Source organism: Loxodonta africana, chromosome 12 (assembly GCF_030014295.1).
Source record: "Loxodonta africana isolate mLoxAfr1 chromosome 12, mLoxAfr1.hap2, whole genome shotgun sequence".
Classification (NCBI taxonomy): Eukaryota; Metazoa; Chordata; class Mammalia; order Proboscidea; family Elephantidae; genus Loxodonta; species Loxodonta africana.
The window spans coordinates 3,475,083-3,497,690 of NC_087353.1; the positions used below are offsets into that span (position 1 = coordinate 3,475,083).

General features: G+C 36.8%; 1 protein-coding gene across 1 annotated transcript in view; it reads left to right on the forward strand.

Moving 5' to 3' along the window:
* Positions 1-22,608, forward strand: part of CSMD1 (CUB and Sushi multiple domains 1) — a 1,768,974-nt gene that overhangs the window by 1,136,323 nt on the left and 610,043 nt on the right. Inside the window, exon 11 of the mRNA XM_064294928.1 lies at positions 14,717-14,838. Within this exon, the coding sequence (XP_064150998.1) occupies positions 14,717-14,838 (122 nt within the window). The remainder of the gene's footprint in view (positions 1-14,716; positions 14,839-22,608) is intronic.

The following is a 22,608-nucleotide window of genomic DNA, read 5'->3' on the forward strand; positions in this document are numbered from 1 at the left end:
TGTACATTTTCTAATATTAAAAATGAGATTATAAAACTTTCTTGCACCAAAATGCAAGTTGCCATCAAGTGGTAGTTATGTACAATGCCCTTAATTGTAAATGAAGACAAAGGCACAAGTATTATCTTTCCAAAAAGGAAAAAAAAAAAAAATCATTTTATTCTTTAATATTTTTCTTGCCTCATGTACCAGAAACACACTTCACTTCTTCTAAAACCCGAACTAAACAAATAGTAAATATGCATTCATTTTAAAACTGACATTTTAGAGTTACGAAAAGGAAATAACGTGTACAGAGTAAGAAAAAGTGTGTGTGTGTGGTTCTTGTTTATTAACCCATGGATTAATACTTGTGCTGAGTCCCATCTTAGACTCAAAATGCTTTCCTGCTATCCTGACCCCAACTTATAACCTGACTTGTTAACAAATCACGTGGAGGTGCTTATCTCTTAGCAAGCAGCTGCTCTACCCAGGCTAAAGGTGGCGTACCTTCCCTCCAACCTCTTCAGCCCTCCAACCACTCTCTCTCAGAGATAATTACAACAGGAATCTTCAAGCTCCTTGTTCTCATAGAACCTAACTTCCTACATGATAATTTAGAAGAGAAAAGCTCTCCCATAAGGTCTTTTTTTTTGCTGCTTGGTTAGTTTTTTTTCTGAAAGTCTCCACTTTTCAGTTTCTAACCCCTCACCTCTGTCTTTCAACATCTCAAAGAAAAAAACTGCTTGACTTTGTTCATCTCTTCTTTCCTCCTCCCAGCTGACGATTTACTTGTTTTGCTAAAATTAGATGCACTTTGATTTCCGTGGAGTAATGCTTTAGTTATTTTTAAATCTATTACCTTTAACTTTCCAAAATCAGCCTTAGGAAAAAACACAATCTGAATGCTCTTTAGAAACAAGGATGGCAAGACTTCTGCTCACTTACTTTGGACGCCTCACCAGGAAAGACCAATTGCTAGAAAAGGACATCACGGTTGGGAGAGAGTCAGTAAAAATGCGGAAAATCCTCAATGAGAAGAATTGACATCACAGCCAAAATAATGGACTCAAATGTCCCATCAGTCATGAGGATGGCACAGGACCAGAGAGCTTTGTTCTGTTATACACAAGGTTGCCATGAGCTGGAGCCATCTTCGCAGCAGCTAACCACAAAAAGTGCTGGAAATGATTCTAAGAATGAGTTTCCATAGAGGATAAATATACAAAATGTAACTAGAACAGACTGTGTCTGGGGATACCACAACAACAAAATTTTTTTTTTCAAAATTTAAAGTTTAAAGATGTATTTTAGTATATTTGAAGTAGTAAAACATTAAACAACAAAAATGTAAACAAAAAGTCCTAAAAACAACTAAATAGGAGATTTGGGATGTACTGCTTAGAATTATGTGACAAAAATTATGTGACAAGCATCCAGAACCCAGAATAACTTAAACAAAATAGAAACTTGTTTCTCTCTAAGTCTAGAGTTAGGCAACATAGAACAAGGATAAGGTTGTGTTCTAGGGACCAAAGTTTCCTCAAGACCTACTCTGTCTTCCCTGTGGTGATGCCATCACCATCATGGTCCAAGATGGTATCCAAATTCCAGGGAATAGGATGGAAGAAGGTGAGAAGAAACAGGGAAAGGACACCTTGTAGCCTTCTCACATGCATTTCCACTCAAACCTGTCTAGTCATATCTGCTTACCTTGTTGTGAGACTTAGAAATACAGGTCTTATTTATTTATTTTAAATCCTGAATAGTCAAATATACAGCAAGATACTATATTAATATGGAATAAAGAAGAATGGATATTAGGGGACAAAAGGCAATCTCCTCCAGGGGTGCGTACTTCTCTAAGAAGGATAGAACCAAAAAAAAAAAAAAAAAACCAAACCCACTGCCGTCGAGTCAATTCCGACTCATAGTGACCCTACAGGACAGGGTAGAACTGCCCGATAGAGTTTCCAAGGAGCGCCTGATGGATTCAAACTGCCGACCTCTTGGTTAGCAGCCATAGCACTTAACCACTAGGCCACCAGGGTTTCCAAGAGTCCGAATCAACTCAACGGCACTGGGTAAGAAGGATAGATGAACTAAATTATTGAGTCAATCTCACAAATTTTGTGTTTTCCTTTGTCTTCTGCAGTTTTCCACGAGGGGAGTGGGCAAATCAGTTAGGCAACCATTATGTCTTCTCTGAGCTTTTTGACATCTTTGTATTAGGGTACTTCATTTGGTCCAGAATTTCATTTGTAAGTAATATGGGTGGCAAAAGGAGAGGAGCTGTTTGCACATAAATATCTCGTTCTCAACTCCAGAAGAAGGGACATTTGTAAGTATTAACACTGAATAAGAAAACTGTCCTCCACTTAGACACCCTTTCTGTGTCCTTTAAGCATATCCTAACAACATGACCCTCTCACACAGGGCAGCTTATTTTCCTTCAAAGCCAGTATGAAAATCTCTCTCCGGTTGCCTAAGGTGGAGTCCTATTTAACATAAGGTAGTTACCAGGTAGCAAAACTTAATCAAAGGAATGGCTAGCTCATCACATTCACAGATCCCAATGCTCAAGGGAAGGGGATTATATAGATTGTGTACTCTAGATGCCAGGAATCTTGGAGGACCCCTTAGAATTCTTCCTAACACATTCCACACTCTAGCTCCAATGATTCACATAAAAATACATTCACTTCTCTCCAAGGTTCCCAGGGTCTCGTACCATTGCCGCATCAGTTCGACTTCCAAAATCTCATCACCTAAATTGTCTAAAACAGGTGACTATTAGACTCCTGGGTATGAGTGCAGCCTGTACAGAGCAATCCCTCTCTCTGTTTGTACCTGTGAAGTTAAAGAGGCAAGTTATCTGCCTCAGTGCTCCTAACATGTGATTATGGGGCAGGCCGGCTTTAGACATATTGGTTCAATAAGGGGTAGAATGGCTGGTAAAAGTGAGCCACTCATCCATGTTGTTGTTAGTCACTGTCCAGTTGACTTTGACTCTTGGTGACCCCATGGGTGCGTAGTAGAACTGCTCCTAGCATTTGCATGGTTGTGGCCTTTTGGTAGCAGATCACCAGGCCTAACTTCTGAGGTAGGTTTGAATTGCCAACCTTTGAGCTAGTAGCCTATTACTTAATCATTTTGTGCCATTCAGGGACTCCCACTGGTCCATAGAGTACTACTCTCTGAGCTATTGATCACACTCTGTGTCATGCTTCTTTTCCTTGGAAAGTAGTATTTGTTAGCAGCTTTTTCATTATCAGTAGGATTTTGAAGATCTGATAGCCTGCTTTTATTTTGTACCCTTCTGGTCCAAGCTAGCAGTATTCTGCTGATGTAATTTTTCCAAGAAACTTGTGGGTTATCTATGTATTTTCATGATGTTTACTCCATTAGACAAAAGCCTCACCCACAAATGTGTTTGAGATGATCCTCTCTTGATCTGAGACTCCTGCTGAAATGCCCCTAAGCTTTTTTTGAAGGCTTTTTGTTTGAGTGAGAAGATCTGTGAGGTAAATCTTTAATCTCTTGAAAGGGCTCTTCTTGTGACTGAATACTCTCAAACTTTTGATGGTTCTTAGAATTTAGCAACAGTTTGAACAGTTACACACTCAGCCTTTTCTCTATGCCAAGATTTTGACAGTTATTTTCAACTTTTAGCATACTTTGTGACCTGGAAAGGCTGAGAAATTTCAAAAGCATCCAGTTTTTGACTTGTTATGTTTAACAGCTTTTGCCTCAATTTGCTTCCCTCTTACATTTTACTATAAGCAGTATGAAGAAACCAGTGGCATCTTTAATGCTCTGCTTAGAACTATCCTTACCTATATGTTCCAGTGGGTCACTTAAAACTTCTGTTTTCACCTAACTGCAGGACCTGATATTTCTAAGCTTTCTAGCACTACATAACAAAACCATTGCCATCAGGTCGATTACAACTCATAGTAACCCTACATAACAAGGACCCCTTTATTTTGGTTTCTAATAACGTGTCCTTCACTTCTCCTCAAGCCTTCGCCAGTAATGTCCTTAAAACCCAGATTTCTGTTCAAGACAATTTAGACTTTCGCACTCATGCTCCTCAAAATTCTTCTGACCTCTATTCACTCCTCAGTTCCAAAGCTGTTCCTACATTTGTTATGGCAACATCCCATTCCCAGGTTCTACATTCACATGAGTTAGTTTTCGACCAGAAAAGCATAACCAATAAAATGGAAATACAAGTATATTGATTCATTACAAGGAATTGGGTTACACAATTTCTGGGGCCAACCATGCATGTTTGAAGTCTACAGAACAGTCAGTCAGGAGGGGCTACTTGTAGCAGGCTAGACCCCAAGAGGCTTGATCATAGATGCTCTCCATAGACTGCAGTCTTTCTTTTTCCAAAGAAGATCTAAGCCCCCTTTTAAAAGCTTTCTAAGTGATTAAGTTAGGTCCACCCAGGATAACCTCCCTAACTTAAAGTCAGTCGATTAGGGACTTAACTCACATTTGCAAAATTCCTTACAGGAGTACTTCATTTGGTTCAGATTGGTATTTGATTGAATAACTGGGAGAAGGGATATGCGTGCTACAAAAGGGCTACGCAGATGAATGGCCAAATGCATTAGAGAATCTATTGGCTGATGCTGCAAAGGGATTACTCTGGGAAAACTCTGGCTCAGTGCCAGAAATAAAATGCAAGACATACATGTAATGTAAGACGAAACAGGTAAAATTAATTTTAAATTTAAAAATGTTTTATTATTTATCTTTTATATTATATTTTATAGTATATATTACATGCTATATTATTTTATATCTTAATTTTTAAATTCAATAATATACTTTATTTAATACAATATATCCAAATATTATTTTAACATATAGTCAGTATATGTTTTTGTTGTTGTTGTGTTAAGTTTTTTAAATACATTGTGCATTTTTGGGGGGTTTGCATTTTACAGTGAATCTCATTCCAGACTAGCCACATTTTAAGTGCTCAGTAGGAACACGTGAGGAGTGGCTTTCCTACTGAACACCACCGCTCTAGATATTTGGGTCTGCTTTCACAACATCACTCTGGATACTTGGCTCAGCTCTCAGTCCTAGTGTTCTTCCTATGGATGGAAAGCAATCAACACCCTTGTAGGTGTGAAGGAGGAAAAGGAACTTAATGAGTCATAACCTGTTCCCTGGCTGACATCCCTCACTGTAACACATACTTTCTTCAATTAAAATCCATAAGTTTTTAAGTTGGCAACTGTTGGAACTCTGAGTATGCCATCATTCTCTTTTTTAAACAGTGTTTCTACTTGCTTCTAATGACTTATTCCTCAATTAGAGAAGAGCTTTAAAAAAAAAAAACTGGAACTTTATTTCTGCAAAAAGATAAATGTAGATATCTAAAATATAGGGAAAAATGGATACAATAGAACTTAACAACGTTTCAGATACTACCCAAAACAGCCTGTAGGAATACCTACTTGGCTATCAATAGATTTTGTACAGCAAATGTGTTTCTGAGGACATTTTCCACTCTGTGCCTATCACCATAATAAAGAGTACATGAAGAAGAGAACACATCATGTTTTGGGTTTTCCTAATGCATCATTACCCTTTAAAAAACATTTATACTGGTAAGTTCAGCCCCATATTCTAAATTCAACCATGTATCAAAGATAATGCCTCTGGTTTGAACATTGTGCACATTACAAGTGTAAAGATATCTCGGATCAGTGAATTAAGGAAAGGCTGATTCCTCTAGGTTCCCATCTTTGTGAAGGGCCTCTAATTCTTACACCATCACCATGCCTTCTCTACAGAAAGAATAGCCGATAGACGCATTTGATAAATCGCAGTAAGGCAGACGTGATCCTTCACATCTGGGTACCGGTGTCGTTAGCCAATGCTTACATTAGCTAATTAGTTTTGAGAACTAGGGGAACATTACCTTTTCTTTCTGTTACCAAACAGATGAATGGTTGTCATAGCTCAGTAATTATACAAGTGATTTTGTCTGAAATTACGCTTACTTCATTTAGGGATATGAAAACAACTATTATGGTTTTTCACAGGATAAAACATTATAAGCTGTTTAAAACTGTATGGGTATCTTTAACTGGCAGAGGATAGAGTTATATTTTTAAGAAAATATTCAGGCTGGCACTTCATTCCGCCAGTTAAGGGGAACTTATGTAGAGAAGTAGTGAAGTCCAGGTAATGCAGTGGTTAAGAGCTTGGCTGCTAACCAAAGGTCAACCATTTGAATCCTCCAGCTGTTCCTTGGAAACCCTATGGGGCAGTTCTACTCTGTCCTATAGGGTCCTTATGAGTTGGGATTGACTCTATGGCAACTTTTTTTTTTTTTTCGGTTGGGGGTGCTATGGAGAGAAGTAGTCCCGGTTCTAAATTTACATGAGTTAGTTTTCAACCAAAAAGCAGAACCAGTAGAATGGAAACACAAGTATACTGATTCATTACAAGTTAGACTACTCAGCTGCTAACCAAAAGATCGGCAGTTCGAATCCACCAGCCAGTCTGTAAGAGAAAGATGTGACAGTCTGCTTTCCTAAAGATTACAGCCTTGGAAACCCTATGGGGCAGTTCTACTCTGTCTTATAGAGTTGCTACAAGTCGTAATTGACTGGACTACAGTGGGTTTGGTTTGGCATGTGAAGAACTTTCTTTAATGCTAATAAAATTTAATCTGTGAAATTCGTATTTCTTGTTGCTTTCTGAGTTGAAAAGACACATATGAAAATAAAGTACTACTTGCAACCGTAACTGTGGTTACACAGAAGCTAATTAGAGCCATTAAGGTCACAGAATGAAATTATTACCTTGGGATTTCAGGTTAGGTTAGCTAGGAATTATCTTTAATTTATTAATTTATCATTTATCAAGAATTTTTAAAGCTTATTTTTTTCTGATCATATAGAAAGTAACTTTTAAATAGCAATAAATAGATTATTTACACCTAAATATTGACTCTTTTTTCTACCTGGTTAAGTGTCCAGAGGCAATTTTAAGATTATATTTTGTCTATTGATTGTCATAAGTTCATAATGTTAGAGATTTAAAGAAACACACACAGAAACACTTCTCACTTTTATTCTAATTCCAATGAATTTGAAGAAAGTTCTGCTTTTGCTTCTAGACTCCTATAACTTTGTACTTATAGTATACTTCGGAGGAAAAAAAAATGTTTTCCAGGTTTTTTTTTTTTTTTTTTTTAGTGAAATCATTGCCAATAATAAAGCTTTATGTTTTTATACTCATCCCAAACTCTACTGACACAAAATAACCTTAACAGTAATGTTTATTAAATGTTAATAAGTGTTCCCAGGACATGTGAAGCAAGTTTTTGACTTGGTATCTTTGCACTTTGTACCTTTCACTGGAAACACTCGTCCCCCAGATACCCACATGGCTCTCTGCCTTAAGTCTTTCACGAAATGGCATCTCATCCAAAATTCTTCCATGAGCACCAGCCTTATTAGTTGGAATAAACTTGATAGCAACAGGTTTTGGGTTTTGAAGAAGGGAAAAATTGGGTTTTGTTTCTCTCTGCTGTATCCCCAATGCCTAAAACACTGCCTGATTCGTAATAAGCATTACAGGGAGAGAGAGAGGGAAGGAAAGGGGAGAGAGAGAAAGAAAGGTAGATAGAGAGGGAAAGGGAGAGACAGAGAGCAGGAAAGAGAGAGAAAGGGAGAAAGAGAAAGAGAGAGAGAGAGAGGGGAGAAGGAAGAGGCAGAGAGAGAAACAGGGAGAGAGAGAAACAGGGAGAGAGAGACAGGGAGGGAGAAGGAGAGACACAGAGGGAAAGGGAGAGAAAGAGAGGGAGAGGGAGAGAGAGGAAAAGGGAGAGAGAGAGAGGGACGGGACAGTGAGAGAGACAGACAGAAAGAGGAAGAGAGAGAGAGATTCTTGACAGTGCGGTAGTTAAGAGCTTGGCTCCTAACCAAAAGGTCATCAGTTTGAATCCACCAGCTGCTCTGCTCCTTGAAAACCCTATGGGGGAGTTCTACTCTGTCCTATAGGGTCACTAATAGCTGGAATTGACTCAATGGCAACAGGTTTAGGTTTTATATATATATATAAAATCTTTAATAAATAAATACCTATGCTGAGACACATTAGGCAATGTGCCTAGTGCTTCACTTGCATTATTTCCTTTGATCCATACAGGAATGCAAGGATAGAATTAAGACTATTATGTTAAATTGAATAAACCAAGAGGCTTAAAAGATTAAATAGTTTAAGATTAGAGAGCTAGTTAACTGCATAAACTAGGCCTGGATCTCAGGTCTGATTAGCAAGCTTTTAACCTCTATGACTCACTGTGGGCATTCTGGTTTATGACCTGGATATTATTATATAAAATACAGGATGGATAAAAATGTTTGTCTCTAAAAACACACAAGGAAGAGATTAACCAATACAATGACTGATTTGTTTAAAAGAAGATTTAAAAGGAGAGTCCTGGTATTCTGTTACATTTAGTCAGAGTATTTCTCTCTTCTAATTTGATTATTACTATAGAATGGTAAAGATTCCTGGGACTGAATTTAAACAGATAAATTTCATATTAAATGATTTAAATTATACAAAACAATTATATTTATAGTTAATAAATATCCATTGATTAAACGAGTAAATGGCATGTACCAGCATTCAAAAATGTTTAGTCTTCTGCATTTCCACTTTTCTTCTTGATATATTTCATTTCCAATTTATTATTTTGTGAATTCTAGGTTTCTTTTAAAGACCAGCAAGATCTAAGCGAATTTTTATTCTATAAATTTAATTACTGCCAAATGAGTAATATTAGTTGAGCATTAGTTCACAGTTATCATCGAATGACATTCATGAAAGATTTGAACTCACATGATTTTACATCAGGTGTTAAATTTCCGAGAAGATCCTGATAAGAAAAGGCCTCAGCAGAAGTAAAAGTGGTATTCAGTTATAATGTGTGTAAGCATGTAGATATAAATTTCAATTATAAGAATATGTTTAAATATGAATAAGTAATTAACATTAGTAAGTTAATTGCTAATTCAGTTACTTAATTAAATACACTGATGTGTAGTCGAATGCCTGTATAGTACAGAAGTGATTGTAAGGGAGGGAGTTCCTCCACCTCCAAGGACAGTGTGAAATTGGCCAGTGGCAATAAGGACACAATTGCCTAAGCTTTCCTTCTGTTGGGGAAGCTATGCAATCCCTTCTTATCATGGAATGAGGAGCTGGGCAGAGTCCATGGATGCAAAGAGACAGGCAAGATGGTAAGGCTGCAGATTTCTAATCTTCAGGGTCAGATCTTATAGCTTCATTTTATGAATTCCCAGAACATCAGTTGAGTTCATATTCAGTTAAGTACAAAAACACCTGGCAAAGTAAAATAGATGTTGTTTATACCAAAAGTTACAGCAACTCTTCTCCTTCTTTAGAAAAGACCACATGCATTGCTTCTATTCCCTAACCACCATCTATTCTTCAGCTTACAGCCTGGTTTCTCCCTCACTATTCCAGCTCACATGATCTGATAGACAACAGCAGAAACATCCTAACTGACACTTCTCATAGCTCCCTGACATCTCTTTACTACCCTTTTTCCTACTGATACTCATTAGAGACGATTCAATGGAAAGGTCAGTCATGGTCATCTCTTTATCTCTCTGACTGCTCCATTTTCTTCTCTAGTTCTCATTCCCAAATATAGGAGTGAGTTTGTTTTTTGTTTTAAATTTCAAGTATAATAGATATTAAAAAAAAAAAAAATTAACTCTCAGGTGCCTGAAGCTGATGGAGGAGCAAAAATATATATATATATATATATATATAATTCCGAGTAATAGATCTCTGCTGCTGGAGAACAAGAAGATAAAGGGCATCCTGAACTTCAATCACCACATGGGTCTGGAGAGCAGCTAGTAGAAATCATAACTCAAGCTACATAATTATTTGATAAAGACCCTACACATAAATGATTGAACTTTGAGTAGTTGCCAGTGGAAAAGCAGGGAATTATCTTTGGCCAGTAGGAAATTCTTAAAGCAAGAAATCCGTGATTGGGAATCACATTTGAGGTGACGATGACAGAAAAGGTCATCAGATGACAAAACTATAAACGATTAACATGGAGACAATTTAGATTGGTGAGGACTGTGGCACTGGTCGAATGTTTCAACACTTTTCTCAGAAAGACGATTAGAATTAGTTAATTATAGTTTGATCATATGATTTACGGTTGCTATACTTTTTCAAAAACTACAAGAACAAATATTTACTGAGCAAATTATCTAGTACCAGGAATTGTTCTAGTTGTTGAAGTTGTAGAAGTGAACAAAATAAACCAAATTTCTGCTCCTATTCCTCCCACATATCACGTTTTAGCTGATCTTTTGATGGTGAACTAAAAAGTGTAGATGAATAAAAGAACTAAAAATAACTTGTTATTAAGATGTGTTGCAAGGATAACAGATAAATTTCTAAGGAAAAAAGAAAACTTACTTTATGGATTAATTTCACAACTTTTGGTGAGGAATATCTATAAAGAACCTGGAGTTTTAACATGCTTAATGTGATACTCAGTAGTATGTGTGCTTGGAATTGTGGGAAAAGCATTGGTTTTCTTTAAATATTTTATGAATAGTCATTTCATGAAAATATATAATTACTAAAAATCATATTTACCCAAGCAATGGATCAGATGACTTTCATGGAGAGCTGGTAATCAACCGTAGTAAGTCAAGTTAGGGGCAAGCTTCAAAGCAGGCTACTGGGATACAAAGCCTTTGGCAGAGTCCCAGGCGTGTTGAGCTATTCTGGAGGAGTTACAGCTGGGCCAAATGATAGGATGAGTCCAACTTGCCAGAGGGAATATAGCAAATTAGTTCACTACTGCACACATTCTTCAGATATATTTCTTCAAAGTTTGAAGTTATTAAATTGAAAATTTGATGATATTGATTTATGTAATACATATTCATTGAGTAACGCTACACAGAGTCACTATGCCAAAAAGAGTTGGTCAATACTCAACCATTTCAGGAGGAAGAATATGATCAAGAACCAATGGTACCAAAGGAAGAAGTCCAAGCTACACTGGAGGCATTGGCAAAAAACAAGGCTTCAGGAATTGATAAAATACCATTTGAGATGTTTCAACAAATGGATGCAGCACTGGAAGTGCTCACTCATCTATACCAAGAAATTTGAAAGACAGCTACCTAGCCAGCCAACTGGAGGAGATACATATTTATGCCTATTCCAAAGAAAGGAGATTCAACTGAATGCAGAATTTATGGAACAATACACTTAATAACACACGCAAGTAAAATTTTGCTGAAGATCATTCAAAAGTGGCTGCAACAGTACATCAACAAGGAACCACCAGAAATTCAATCTGAATTCAAAAGAGGATGCAGAACCAGGGATATCATTGCTGATGTCAGATGGATCCTGGCTGAAAACAGAGAATACTAGAAAGATGTTTACCTATACTTTGTTGACTATGCAAAGGCATTCGACTGTGTGGATTATAACAAACTATGGAAACATTGGGAAGAATGGGAATTCCAGAACACTTAATTGTACTCATGAGGAACGTTTACATAGATCAAGAGGCAGTCGTTAGAACAGAACAAGGGGATATTGTATGATTTAAAGTCAGGAAAAGTGTGTGTCAGGATTGTATCCTTTCACCATACCTATTCAATCTGTATGTTGAGCAAATAATCAGAGAACCTGGACTATATGAAGAAGAATGGAGCATCAAGATTGGAGGAAGATGCATCAACAACCTGTATTGTGCAAATGACACAACCTTGCTTGCTGAAAATGAGGAGAATTTGAAGCACTTACTGATGAAGATCAAAGACCACGACCTTCAGTATGGATTACACCTTAACATAAAGAAAACAAAAATCCTCACAACTGGACCAATAAGCAACATCGTAATAAATGAAGATTGAAGTTATCAAGAATTTTGTTTTACTTGGATCCACAATCAACACCCATGGAAGCAGCAGTCAAGAAATCAAAAGATGCACTGCATTGGGCAAATTGGCTGCAAAAGATCTCTTCAAAGAGTTAAAACACAAAGATGTCACCTTGAAGATTAAGGTATGCTGAATCCAAGCCACTGTGTTTTGAATCTCCTCATATGCAAGTGAAAGCTGGACAATGAACAAGGAAGATGAAAGAAGAATTGATGCCTTTGAATTATGATGTTGGCAGAGAACACTGAATGTACCATGGACTGCCAAAAGAAGGAACAAATCTGTCTTGAAAGAAGTACAGAAAGAATACTCCTTAAAAGCAAGAATGGTGATACTAGGTCTCACATATTTTTGGAGATGTTATCAGGATGGATCAGTCCCTGCAGAAGGACATCATGCTTGGTAAAGTAGAAAATCAGCAAAAAAGAAGACCCTCAAAGAGATGGATTGACAGAGTGGCTGCAACAATGTGCTCAAGCATAACATCGATTTTGAGGATCGCACGGGGCCAGATAGTGTTTCCTTCTCTTCTACATAGGGTCACAATGAGTCTGGACATATTCGACAGCACCTAACGACAACGTTATGCTTATACCTGCTAGTGGTTATACAATGTAACATAAAGGTTTTATAAGTCCAATTTTATTGATATTTTTTTTCTAAGATTTTCTAATTGATATTGTTAACGTTAGAGTGCTGTAGGAAGAATTTCACGCCTGAAATTCAAGATCCTCTCTGAGAACATGCTCCTATAAATAGCCTCAGGAAAGAGTGAAATATTAGAATGTTGGGAGTGTACGTGTTTGTATTCAGTTCTCTTTTAGGGAAACTTTGGAGCTATGACAATTCTGCTGCATTTTGAAATCCAAATTTTTTTTTTTAATCTATATTTAAGAAATGTTTATATGGAAAATATATACCAATATTTTAAAGTGTAATTGTGGCATAGTAATTGTTATCAATGTATGTATAATAAAGTTTTATTTTTCAGTAGTAGATACTGAGCAACTCAAAAATTATATAAAATAATCTTGTTATATTTTTATATGTCAGAGACTATAGACAATGTATACAGTGCCAAAGATACATAGATAAATAAGAAAAGGGTCCTGTTGCCAAGGCTGAGGAATTCACAACCTTGTAAGACTATAGGTCTGTAAGTCAATAATTACAAAGAATAAGTATTACGAGGCCCTGAGTGTCACAAATGCTTAACCGCTAGGGTACCAGGTGAAAGCTTGGCAGTTAGAACTCACCCAGAGGCACCTTGGAAGATAGACCTGGCAACCTGTTTCCAAAAGGTCACAGCCATGAATACCCTGTGGAGCAGTTCTACTCTGTACAAACAGTGTCACCATGAGTTTGAATTGATTCTACAGCAACTAACAGAAACACCAAAAAAGGTAGTTGGAGATATAGACAAAATTTGTATTATTTCTATATAATGTAAATGAGGGAAACATACACTTTCCTGAACAGTTAGGAGAAGCTGGATTAAATCATTTCTCCTGGTTCCTGCCACAAGGTACACCTAGGATGTCAAGAATCTCATCTGTTTAGTTTTGTAACTGAATCTCCTAGAACAACCTGACCTGTAGTAGATGCTCAATAGATGAGAGGAAGGGAGGGAGGATGGGTCATTGTTAGAAGTAATTCTTCATCTCATGACAGTTTATTTGGTTTGTGTGATATAATATCTTAGAAAATAGGAAACAGAGCTTCTCATGTATTTTTTTTCTTGTGAAATTAATATCTTCTGCACTTTTCTCAAACCCTGTTTAAGCTATTAAAATTAAAACAACCTTGTAAAAACATAGGTCTGTAAAAAATAGAGGATTCCATTTGATTTCCACAGATTACTTAGTGATTAAAAAAAAAAAAAAAAACTCTTCTTTCTAAAGAGGAGAGTGACTGAATTATAGTTTATCCAAAAGTGAAGGAAGTGCTTAGAACTTTATGTGATTTTTATCAGTCACTTGGTCTTTGATTTCAACTTTAAAATATGTTCTTTTTTCCTTTTAGAGGCACCGTATCTATTTTCTTTCTTTAAACTGTCAACAGTAATCTAATTTTTCTAAAGAAATCAGTAACATCCTCACTTCATGTGAAAGAATGAAGCTGTGGGATGAGAAGTCCTTGTCAGGTTCACGTAGTGTGAGACAGAGTTGAAACTTCCACTCTGATCTCCTGAATCCCACTGCGGTGTGTTTTTAACTCTTTTGTGTATCCATGCGGCAACTGAATGTATATACAGACCCACTTTGAGTTAGAATGAGATTTCAAGTGGACTAATTTGATATTGGACGCTGGTGGCACAATGGTTAAGAGCTCACCCGCTGACCAAAAGGTCAGCAGTTTGAATCCACCAGCCACTTCTTGGAAACCCTGTGGCGCAGTTCTACTCTGTCCTATAGAGTTGCTATGAGTTATAATTAACCTGATGGCAACAGTTTTGTTTTTAATAGTGGTATTATCACTTAGATCACTCAGTGAAGGATAATGCCATTGGAAATGCAATGCTAACATAGATGCTGGTGATGAAGTTCAGTGTAACACTACAAACACCACACAAGGGTACTGACAGCTGAGTAAAACCTACTTGCCAAACATTGAGCTCATGAATCACTTTTCATCATCATCATTTAACATCTTACTCTAAGTTCCATGTTAGTATTATGTTTTACCACACTGATAGGATGTAGAAAAATAACCCTGTTTCTGTGTATTTCTAGCTAGAACATGTGGATCCAATCTGCGTGGACCCAGCGGCGTCATCACGTCCCCCAATTACCCAGTACAGTATGAAGACAATGCACACTGTGTGTGGGTTATCACTACCACAGATCCAGACAAGGTAAGGCTTTCACTGTCCACCTCTATGTAGTTCGTGTGATCAGTACACTTGCTGAGTAACTGTTTAAGACAAACAAATATCGTGCATCCTTAAATTTCGTTGTTTCAGTTAGATTTGTTAATTCTGTGTTATATACCTTTATATCCACATTTATCTGAAAGCATGTCTGGAACCCCAATATAAAGTGAACTTTGTCAGCGTGGCTTCTTCCTACGGGTTTTAGAGGTTATGCTCACATGCTTCCTTCATGTAATTTAACAGCTTTCATGTATGTTGATCTTTCTTAACACAGGACTCTGATACCATGTCTGAAGCTTTCTTAATACCACAGAATTTCTGTGCAGTACTATATAATGTTAGAAATGCTAAACTATTGAGTGTTCAGATCTAGGAGCAGAAAAGTTCTGATTTTAGATTCAATCGAGTGTCCATCACTGATGCCTTTTGCTTTCTGTTTGCTTATTATACTTCTAAAGTCACAGTTTTAATTTATATTAAAATAGGAGCTTTGATAAATGGAGGTGGGTTTAAAAAAATAAGTGTGCCATAGACTTTTGTCTTAAAAACTTGATTTACTGCAGGCTGGCTATTGCTATGATGATGAAAGCCTTCAAGTTTTATGTTTATACTGTCTGTGTTTGCTAGAGCTGTGTAATACACAGGAATATAAGTTATACTGATTATATGTTATTCAATGAATTATCTATTCAAATGTTTATGAAGGGCCTACTCTGTGCCAGGCTCTGTACTTGGTTCTGTAGATGCCAGTTCTACCACTTAGTAGTTGTGTGAACTTGGGGAAGTTAATTAACTTTCATGGGCCAAAGATACTTCGTCTGTAAAAAAAAAAAAAAAAAAAGGAGATAATAAAAGTATTTACTTTAGAGGTTCCTTGTGAAGAATAAATCAATCAGTATACGCACCTAAGTAAGTGCTAGAAGCTATTGGTACTGCAGTGGTGGTATAAACATATATGGGATAAATAGAATAAAATGTATTAACAATTTATAACTATTTGATTATATTTGTTTGATCTCTAGAAAGCTAAATACAAAATGAGGAATTTAGAAAAGTCCTGAAGATTAGAAAGTAGGACTTCAGGGATGACATTCTATAACAACTGGAGTTATTCGTTTTGGGGATACATTAGGTGTTTAATTGAGTTAATGGTAACTAGATTGCACTCATATCCATGCGATTCAACAAAAACAAATGTTTCCTATCATAGGAATAGGGATTTCATGGGGGTAAAAAGAATCTGATTGCACCATGTCTTAGTTATATAGTGCTGCTATAAAGAAATACTACAAGTGGACGCCTTTAACAAAGAAAAATTTATTCTCTCACAGTCCAGGAGGCTAGAAGTGCTAATTCAGAGTATCAGCTCCAGGGCAAGGCTTTTTCTTTCTGTCTGCTCTGGGGGAAGGCCCTTGACATCAATCTTTCCCTGGTCTGAGAGCTTCTTAGCACAGGAACCTCAGAGGCAAAGGACGAGCTCTGCTCCTGGCTCTGCTGTCTTGGTGGTATGAGGCCCCCATGTCTCTCTGCTTGCTTCTCTCTTTTATTTCTCAAAAGAGATTGTCTTAACCCACAATCTAATCTTGTAGATTGAGTCCTGCCTCATTAACATAACTGCCTCTAATCCTGCCTCATTAATATCATAGAGGTAGAATTTATAACACAGGAAAATCACATCAGATGCAAAATGGTGGAAGATCACACAAAACTGGGAATCACGGGCTAGTCAAGTTGACACATATTTTTGGGGGACACAATTCAATCCATGGCACACCATTTATAAAATAGGAAATTTTGTTACTTTGGCTACTTGAGAGGTAGAGAACCTCTTTTCTTGGATGTTTATTAAAGAAACAAAAAAGAGACAATCCAGCTAAAAGAATTGTTTAGATGAAATCAAGGGAATGGGTTACTTAACTTCTCTATATCCTTGTGCTTTTGTGAAAATTTTATGAATTTATCACAAATTGGTGGTGGAGGGTACTGTATGAAAGTGAATTACATGAATTTAAAGAAGTCACCCTGTACCAATACAGCAAAACTATCCAGATACTGGCTCCATGTTATTACTTTGAAACAAAATTTTCTTGTGCCACACCCTTACATTGTCTTGGATGCTCTTTTATTCCAACCTTCACTCCTGCAAAATGTCAACAACGCACCTTAGCTGTTCCTGAAATCTCTAACTTTCTGCTCTTGTAGCTCTGCCACCTACCACTTGTAAAACCAAAAAAAAAAAAAATTCCAAACCCATTGCTGTTGAGTCAATTCATACTCATAGCAACCCTATAGGGCAGAGTAGAACTGCCCCATAGAGTTTCCAAGGAGCGCCTGGTAGATTTGACCTGCTGACCTTTTGGTTAGCAGCCGTAGCACTTAACCACTACGCCACCAGGGTTTCTACCGCTTGTGAGGCCTTCAGGAATTCTCTTAATCATCTGGCACAGGGCTAAACCTGTAGTGTGAGGGAGTTAACACCTTTGGGACAACCCTGAACGAATGTAGAACTGGTGGATAAATACTGCTTTCTTTTGTGTCTCAGGCAGAAAATTCTGAAGTGCCATCTTCAGAGCTTTGCAGAGTGTCCTCAGCAGGACTGAGCCAAATGCTCACAGGGTAACCAGCTCAATTATCAAATCTATGGTTGGACTTGCTCTCCATCCCTTTGTCTCACTTTCCTTGCAATCACTTCCCAATGAACTGGCGGCAAGCAAGTCCTTTTCTCAGGTCCTGCTTTTGGGAAGAGCCCCTGATAAGATAAACACTAACTTTAGCAATAATGTAACTTCTCATATAAGCCTTCTGTGTTGACAAGAAGAAAATACACATTGATAGCTTTTTAGAAGGTGAGGTAGGAGCCATAGTTTGGAATCTACTACAGTGTTCTAAGTGAGTCCAGTGTGATGAATCATTTTTATATGGCCTTTCTTGCCATAGTCTTGTAATTCCTACCCAGGTGATTTGGTGAGACTACACAAATAAGCTAATTGTGGCACACCAAGGGTGGAACCAAGCAAATAAGGTCTGTGGAACCCTAATGAAAGGATTTGTCCATTTACCATTCTTCTAGGCTTAAAGAGAGCCGTCCCAGAGGTGGCAAGAGGAACTCAAATTGGAAAATAACAAATAAAATAAGGAATGTATGCAGATTTGGTTTATACGTTTCTCTTAGCTCATTTTAGAAGTTTAACTTTTCTCTATTCTTTATGTACATTACATAAGATTTTGTAGATTTTTTTAAAAATGATGTCAAGATTCTAAATGTTCAATAATTAACACTTTAAGTTTTACATTAAATATAAATTTCATATTGCTTTAGAAAATTCTTTGCCTTTAGTCATTTATTTTGGTGAAATTTTTGGAGAAGTAAGAAGACATTGCAGGTTGATATGCTCAAACATACAAATACTCTTAGTTGAACGCCACTTAGACACCTGAAGGAATCTCAATTAAGCAGAATTACCATCCAAATTAAGCAGCAGTCATTGCCATTAAGTATAATTAAGTTTAATTTGATTCCTTGGGAGACATTCCAAATAAGTGGGTTTCCCGATTAAGCACATGGTGACGAAGGCATATTACATATTGAGCGTAAGAGAACACAACAGTTCCATAAAGGTTTCCAAACAATGACTTTTGCCAGAAGCACTGACTGAGGTGTCTGGATAAGAATTTTCAGTATATTTCATTTCTATGTTAGATTTGTTATGTTTCATTTCTAGGTTTGATTTGATCTGCAAAGTTTTAAGGAATGATGTGGAAAAGAACACTAAAAAAAGGTTTCAATGTCAAATAGAGATGAGTTAATTGCTTTTTTTGGAAACATTAACTTTCTCTTGATAATTTATACTCTGTCCTGGTCTTTGTTCTCCTTTGACTCATATGATCAAATGATATGTATCAGTTTATGCCAAAAAATAACATAAAGTTACACACACACCAAAAAAATTGACGCAGGAAGCTCAGAGTTTCTCTTAGTAAAAATGCCTATTGCATATCATACATGTCATAGCCTAATATATGGAATATCAAGTTAAAGGAAATTCTAAAAATCTATTTATTAAAAAAAAAAACTTTTATGCACACCTACTTTTACTATGTAAGGAACACTAAGCAGTAAATAAAAAAATGCACATATATATATGTTTCCCAAAGGTTTGATTTAGTGGAGAAGCATATTTATAAACCCTGAATTATAACTGCCCTTCCCATGCCATTCTAATACAAAGTCAAGAAGAACACACTGAAAAGATGTTTATTAATATATTTCATTGTTAGCACATCCAATGATCTAGCTTTTCTCAAACTCTTGATGAGTTATGTGATCAGATTCTTGAGAGAGTAATATATGGTGACTGAGATATAAATTTTAGGAACTATAAGCAAATGCTGGCAAAAGTTCATCCCTAGGGTTTTCACTGTGTGAGGAGAAATGGTTGTTTCAGAAATAAGATGGGAAAGTAGATATAACCATTTCTTTTATATTGCTATGGAATAAGTTCTTGAGACAGTAGTTGGTAAAAAAAAAAAAAAAAAGATTGAAAATTTGAGCTCATCTAGATCAATAAAGCATTATAGGAATTTTCAATAAATTCCTGAATCTTTTGTGGAACAAGAGATGGGATAGTGGTGTAAACAGGCAGGAATGAAAAAAATGAGAATGACAAATGGAATATGGCTGGTTAAAATAGTGCCTTAGTCGTCTAGTACTGCTGTAACAGAAATACCACAAGAGGATGGCTTTAGCCAACCAAAATTCATTCTTTCACAGTCTAGGAGGCTAGAAGTCTGAACACAGGGTGCCAGCTCCAGGGAAGGCTTTCTCCCTCTGTCAGTTCTGGGGAAAGATCTTTGTCATCTATCTTCCGCTGGTTTGGAAGCTTCTCAGTGCAGGGACCCCAGGTCCAAATGACAGTCTCCCCTCCTTGTTCTTCATTCTTGGTGGTAATAAGATCCCGCTCTTCTATGCTTGCTCCTCTCTTTTATATCTCAAAAGAGATTGGCTCAAGATACAACTTAATCCTGCCTGTAGATTGAGTCCTGCCACATTAAAATAATCGCCTCTAATCCTGCCTTATTAACATCATAAAACCAAATCCTTTGCAGTCCAGTTGATTCTTACTCATAGTGACCCTATAGGACAGAGTAGAACTGCCCCATAGCATTTCCAAGAAGCAGCTGATGGATTTGAACTGCTGACCTTTTTGTTACAAACCATAGCTCAACCACTGTGCCACCAGTGGTCCCATTAACCTCATCGAGGTTAGGATTTACGACACACAGGATAATCATATCAGATCACAAAATGGTAGACAACTACACAGTACTGGAAGATACAGCCTAGCCAAGTTGATAAACATTTTTGGGGAACAGAATTTAATCTATAATGCCTAGTTAGTAAGAACAAGGACAGGAGGTAGTTTCTAGAGCTAGACCCATGCTGTGTAACACATACCAACTGTGTGATTTAGGCAAGTTATTTATTTAACCTCTTTAAGTCCAAGTGTCCTTGCTTGTGTTTCCTTATGATATGAATAGTTCTCAGCTTTAAGGTTGCTGTCAGGAATATACGATCAGTGCAAAGCACCCTGAGCATTGGTCTGCAAATACCAAGCACTTGATATGTGAGATTTTCACTCCTGATTCTTCTGCTTCCTCCTTGTCTCCTTTTTCTTCTACTTCTTTTTAACGTCTAGATACAGAAAAAGATAAATGGGACTATGAAAGGCAAGTAGAGAATTTGAAGTTTATCCTAAAGCAAACGGAGTGCCAATGAAAGATGTTAAGGAATGAAATGACATCTTAACACATATGGTTTAGAAAGATCATTTTTGAAACCAGGAAATGGGTAGATAGAAAGGTGCGAGATGGGGCTCAGGAGTGTGCAGGCCTTTGTTGGAAGTCTGAGAGATGATGTCAGCCTGAACTAGGCCAGTGGCATCAGTCTGGAGGGGAAAAAATACATTTGAGAGATATTTAAGGAACAGATAATCAGTTGTGACAGTTTATACATTTATATTACACCTATTATTTAATAAAAGAATCTTCATATCTAAAGTAAAATAAGAAAAGTTGCTTTAAATTTTGTTGCTTGCAATCAACAGTTTTATCTGATTCCTTTTTGGGGAAAGAGCATTAACTTCTTTTATTATTCAATGCTTTATATATAATTTGAAGTAACAAACATAGAAAAGTCATTGATTTGCATTCAAATCGTTTTCAGTTTAAGATACAATTAAATATTATGCGTAATAGTTGAAAATATTTTGAAATGCAATTTTAGTGGAGTCTGTTTACCCGTTAAAGGGTTCACAGATTAGTGGAGAAGTAGAAACCAGGCTCCTGACCACCCCCTAGAACACTTGCAGGAAGAATCCTCGTCATTTCAGTCACAGACATTTTTCCAGCCCAGAAGCACGACGGAATCCATTTAACTGCCCTATTCACTTTTCTAACATGTTGCCGAATGCACTGGAGAAAGTCGGAACCCATGCCAATTTTCTTTCTTTGCACATTAACAGTCCTCCCTTAGTTCCTCTTGGCCATCACCACTAATCTTGTGTTATTGATTCATTATTTTGTCCTTGTCAACTATCCAATATATTCATCTCTGTGTGCCAGCCCTTTAATTGTCAAAGACTTCCCCATTATCACTGCTTAATATTTGCAACTTTTTTCATGAACTACGCTAGACTCTTGTGACTGCCTCCTTCTCAGTCTCTTTCATTGCCCTTCCCAATACCCTTTCTTTCTTCTTGTGCCAGCACCTGCATTCTTTTCTTTCTGCTAAATTGATTTGCTCATGATACTCTCATTCTTGACTTCTTGAACCAAATTCATTTACTTTTATTGTCTCTTCTTGTAACTGATAAAGTAGAAAACAGTCTGTGATTATGATTCGCTTATGTTTTAGGCTCAAACATGAGTTATATTTATATATATAATTTCTATATACCATGTACATACACATATATATATAATATGTGCATATATGTTATATGTATACATATATATCACTTAGAGTTGTTGTTAGGTGCTGTTGGGCCAGTTCCAACTCATAGTGACCCTACATACAACAGAACGAAACATTGCCAAGTCCTGCGCCATACTCACAGTGATTGGCCTATTGGTGATGAATAATGCTTAATCCTCTCATCTTTCTCCTTCACTCATTATTCGGTGCTCTGATGTCATAAGTAACTAGAAAATTATTGTAATGTAATCTGCAGACAAACAATAACATGATAAAGATTTGGAATATTTTAAATGCTAAAACATTACTATAAAAAGATAAACTGCAGAATAAATGGATGCTGAACTAGGTTTTGTGGAATGGATAGTATCTGGGTTTTAGACAACACTTTTATATGCTTGAAAAGAATAATCTAGATTAAGATTAATACTAACTATATTACATCTTTTAATGACTTGATATTTTGGGAAATTTTCCAATAGGGTAATGCTACTTGAAATCATGCTTCCCGTAAAAGGAATCTGTGCAGCCTGAGTGTGGGGAGGACTTTGTAAAGATGGAGGAGATGGATCATGCTGGTGCTATTAGCCTATAATTTAGAAAAGCTAGATAAATAAAGGAGAAATACATAAGGACCTGTGAAAGCTGGAACGTGTATAAGGCAGAAACCTGTCAGAGAAGGAAAACTCAAACATTTTCCACTAACACAGGGTGATAGAAAAGTGGTAAGACTGCACTCTGTCAAAGGTAGAAAACTGACGAGACTCGGGAAACCGAGG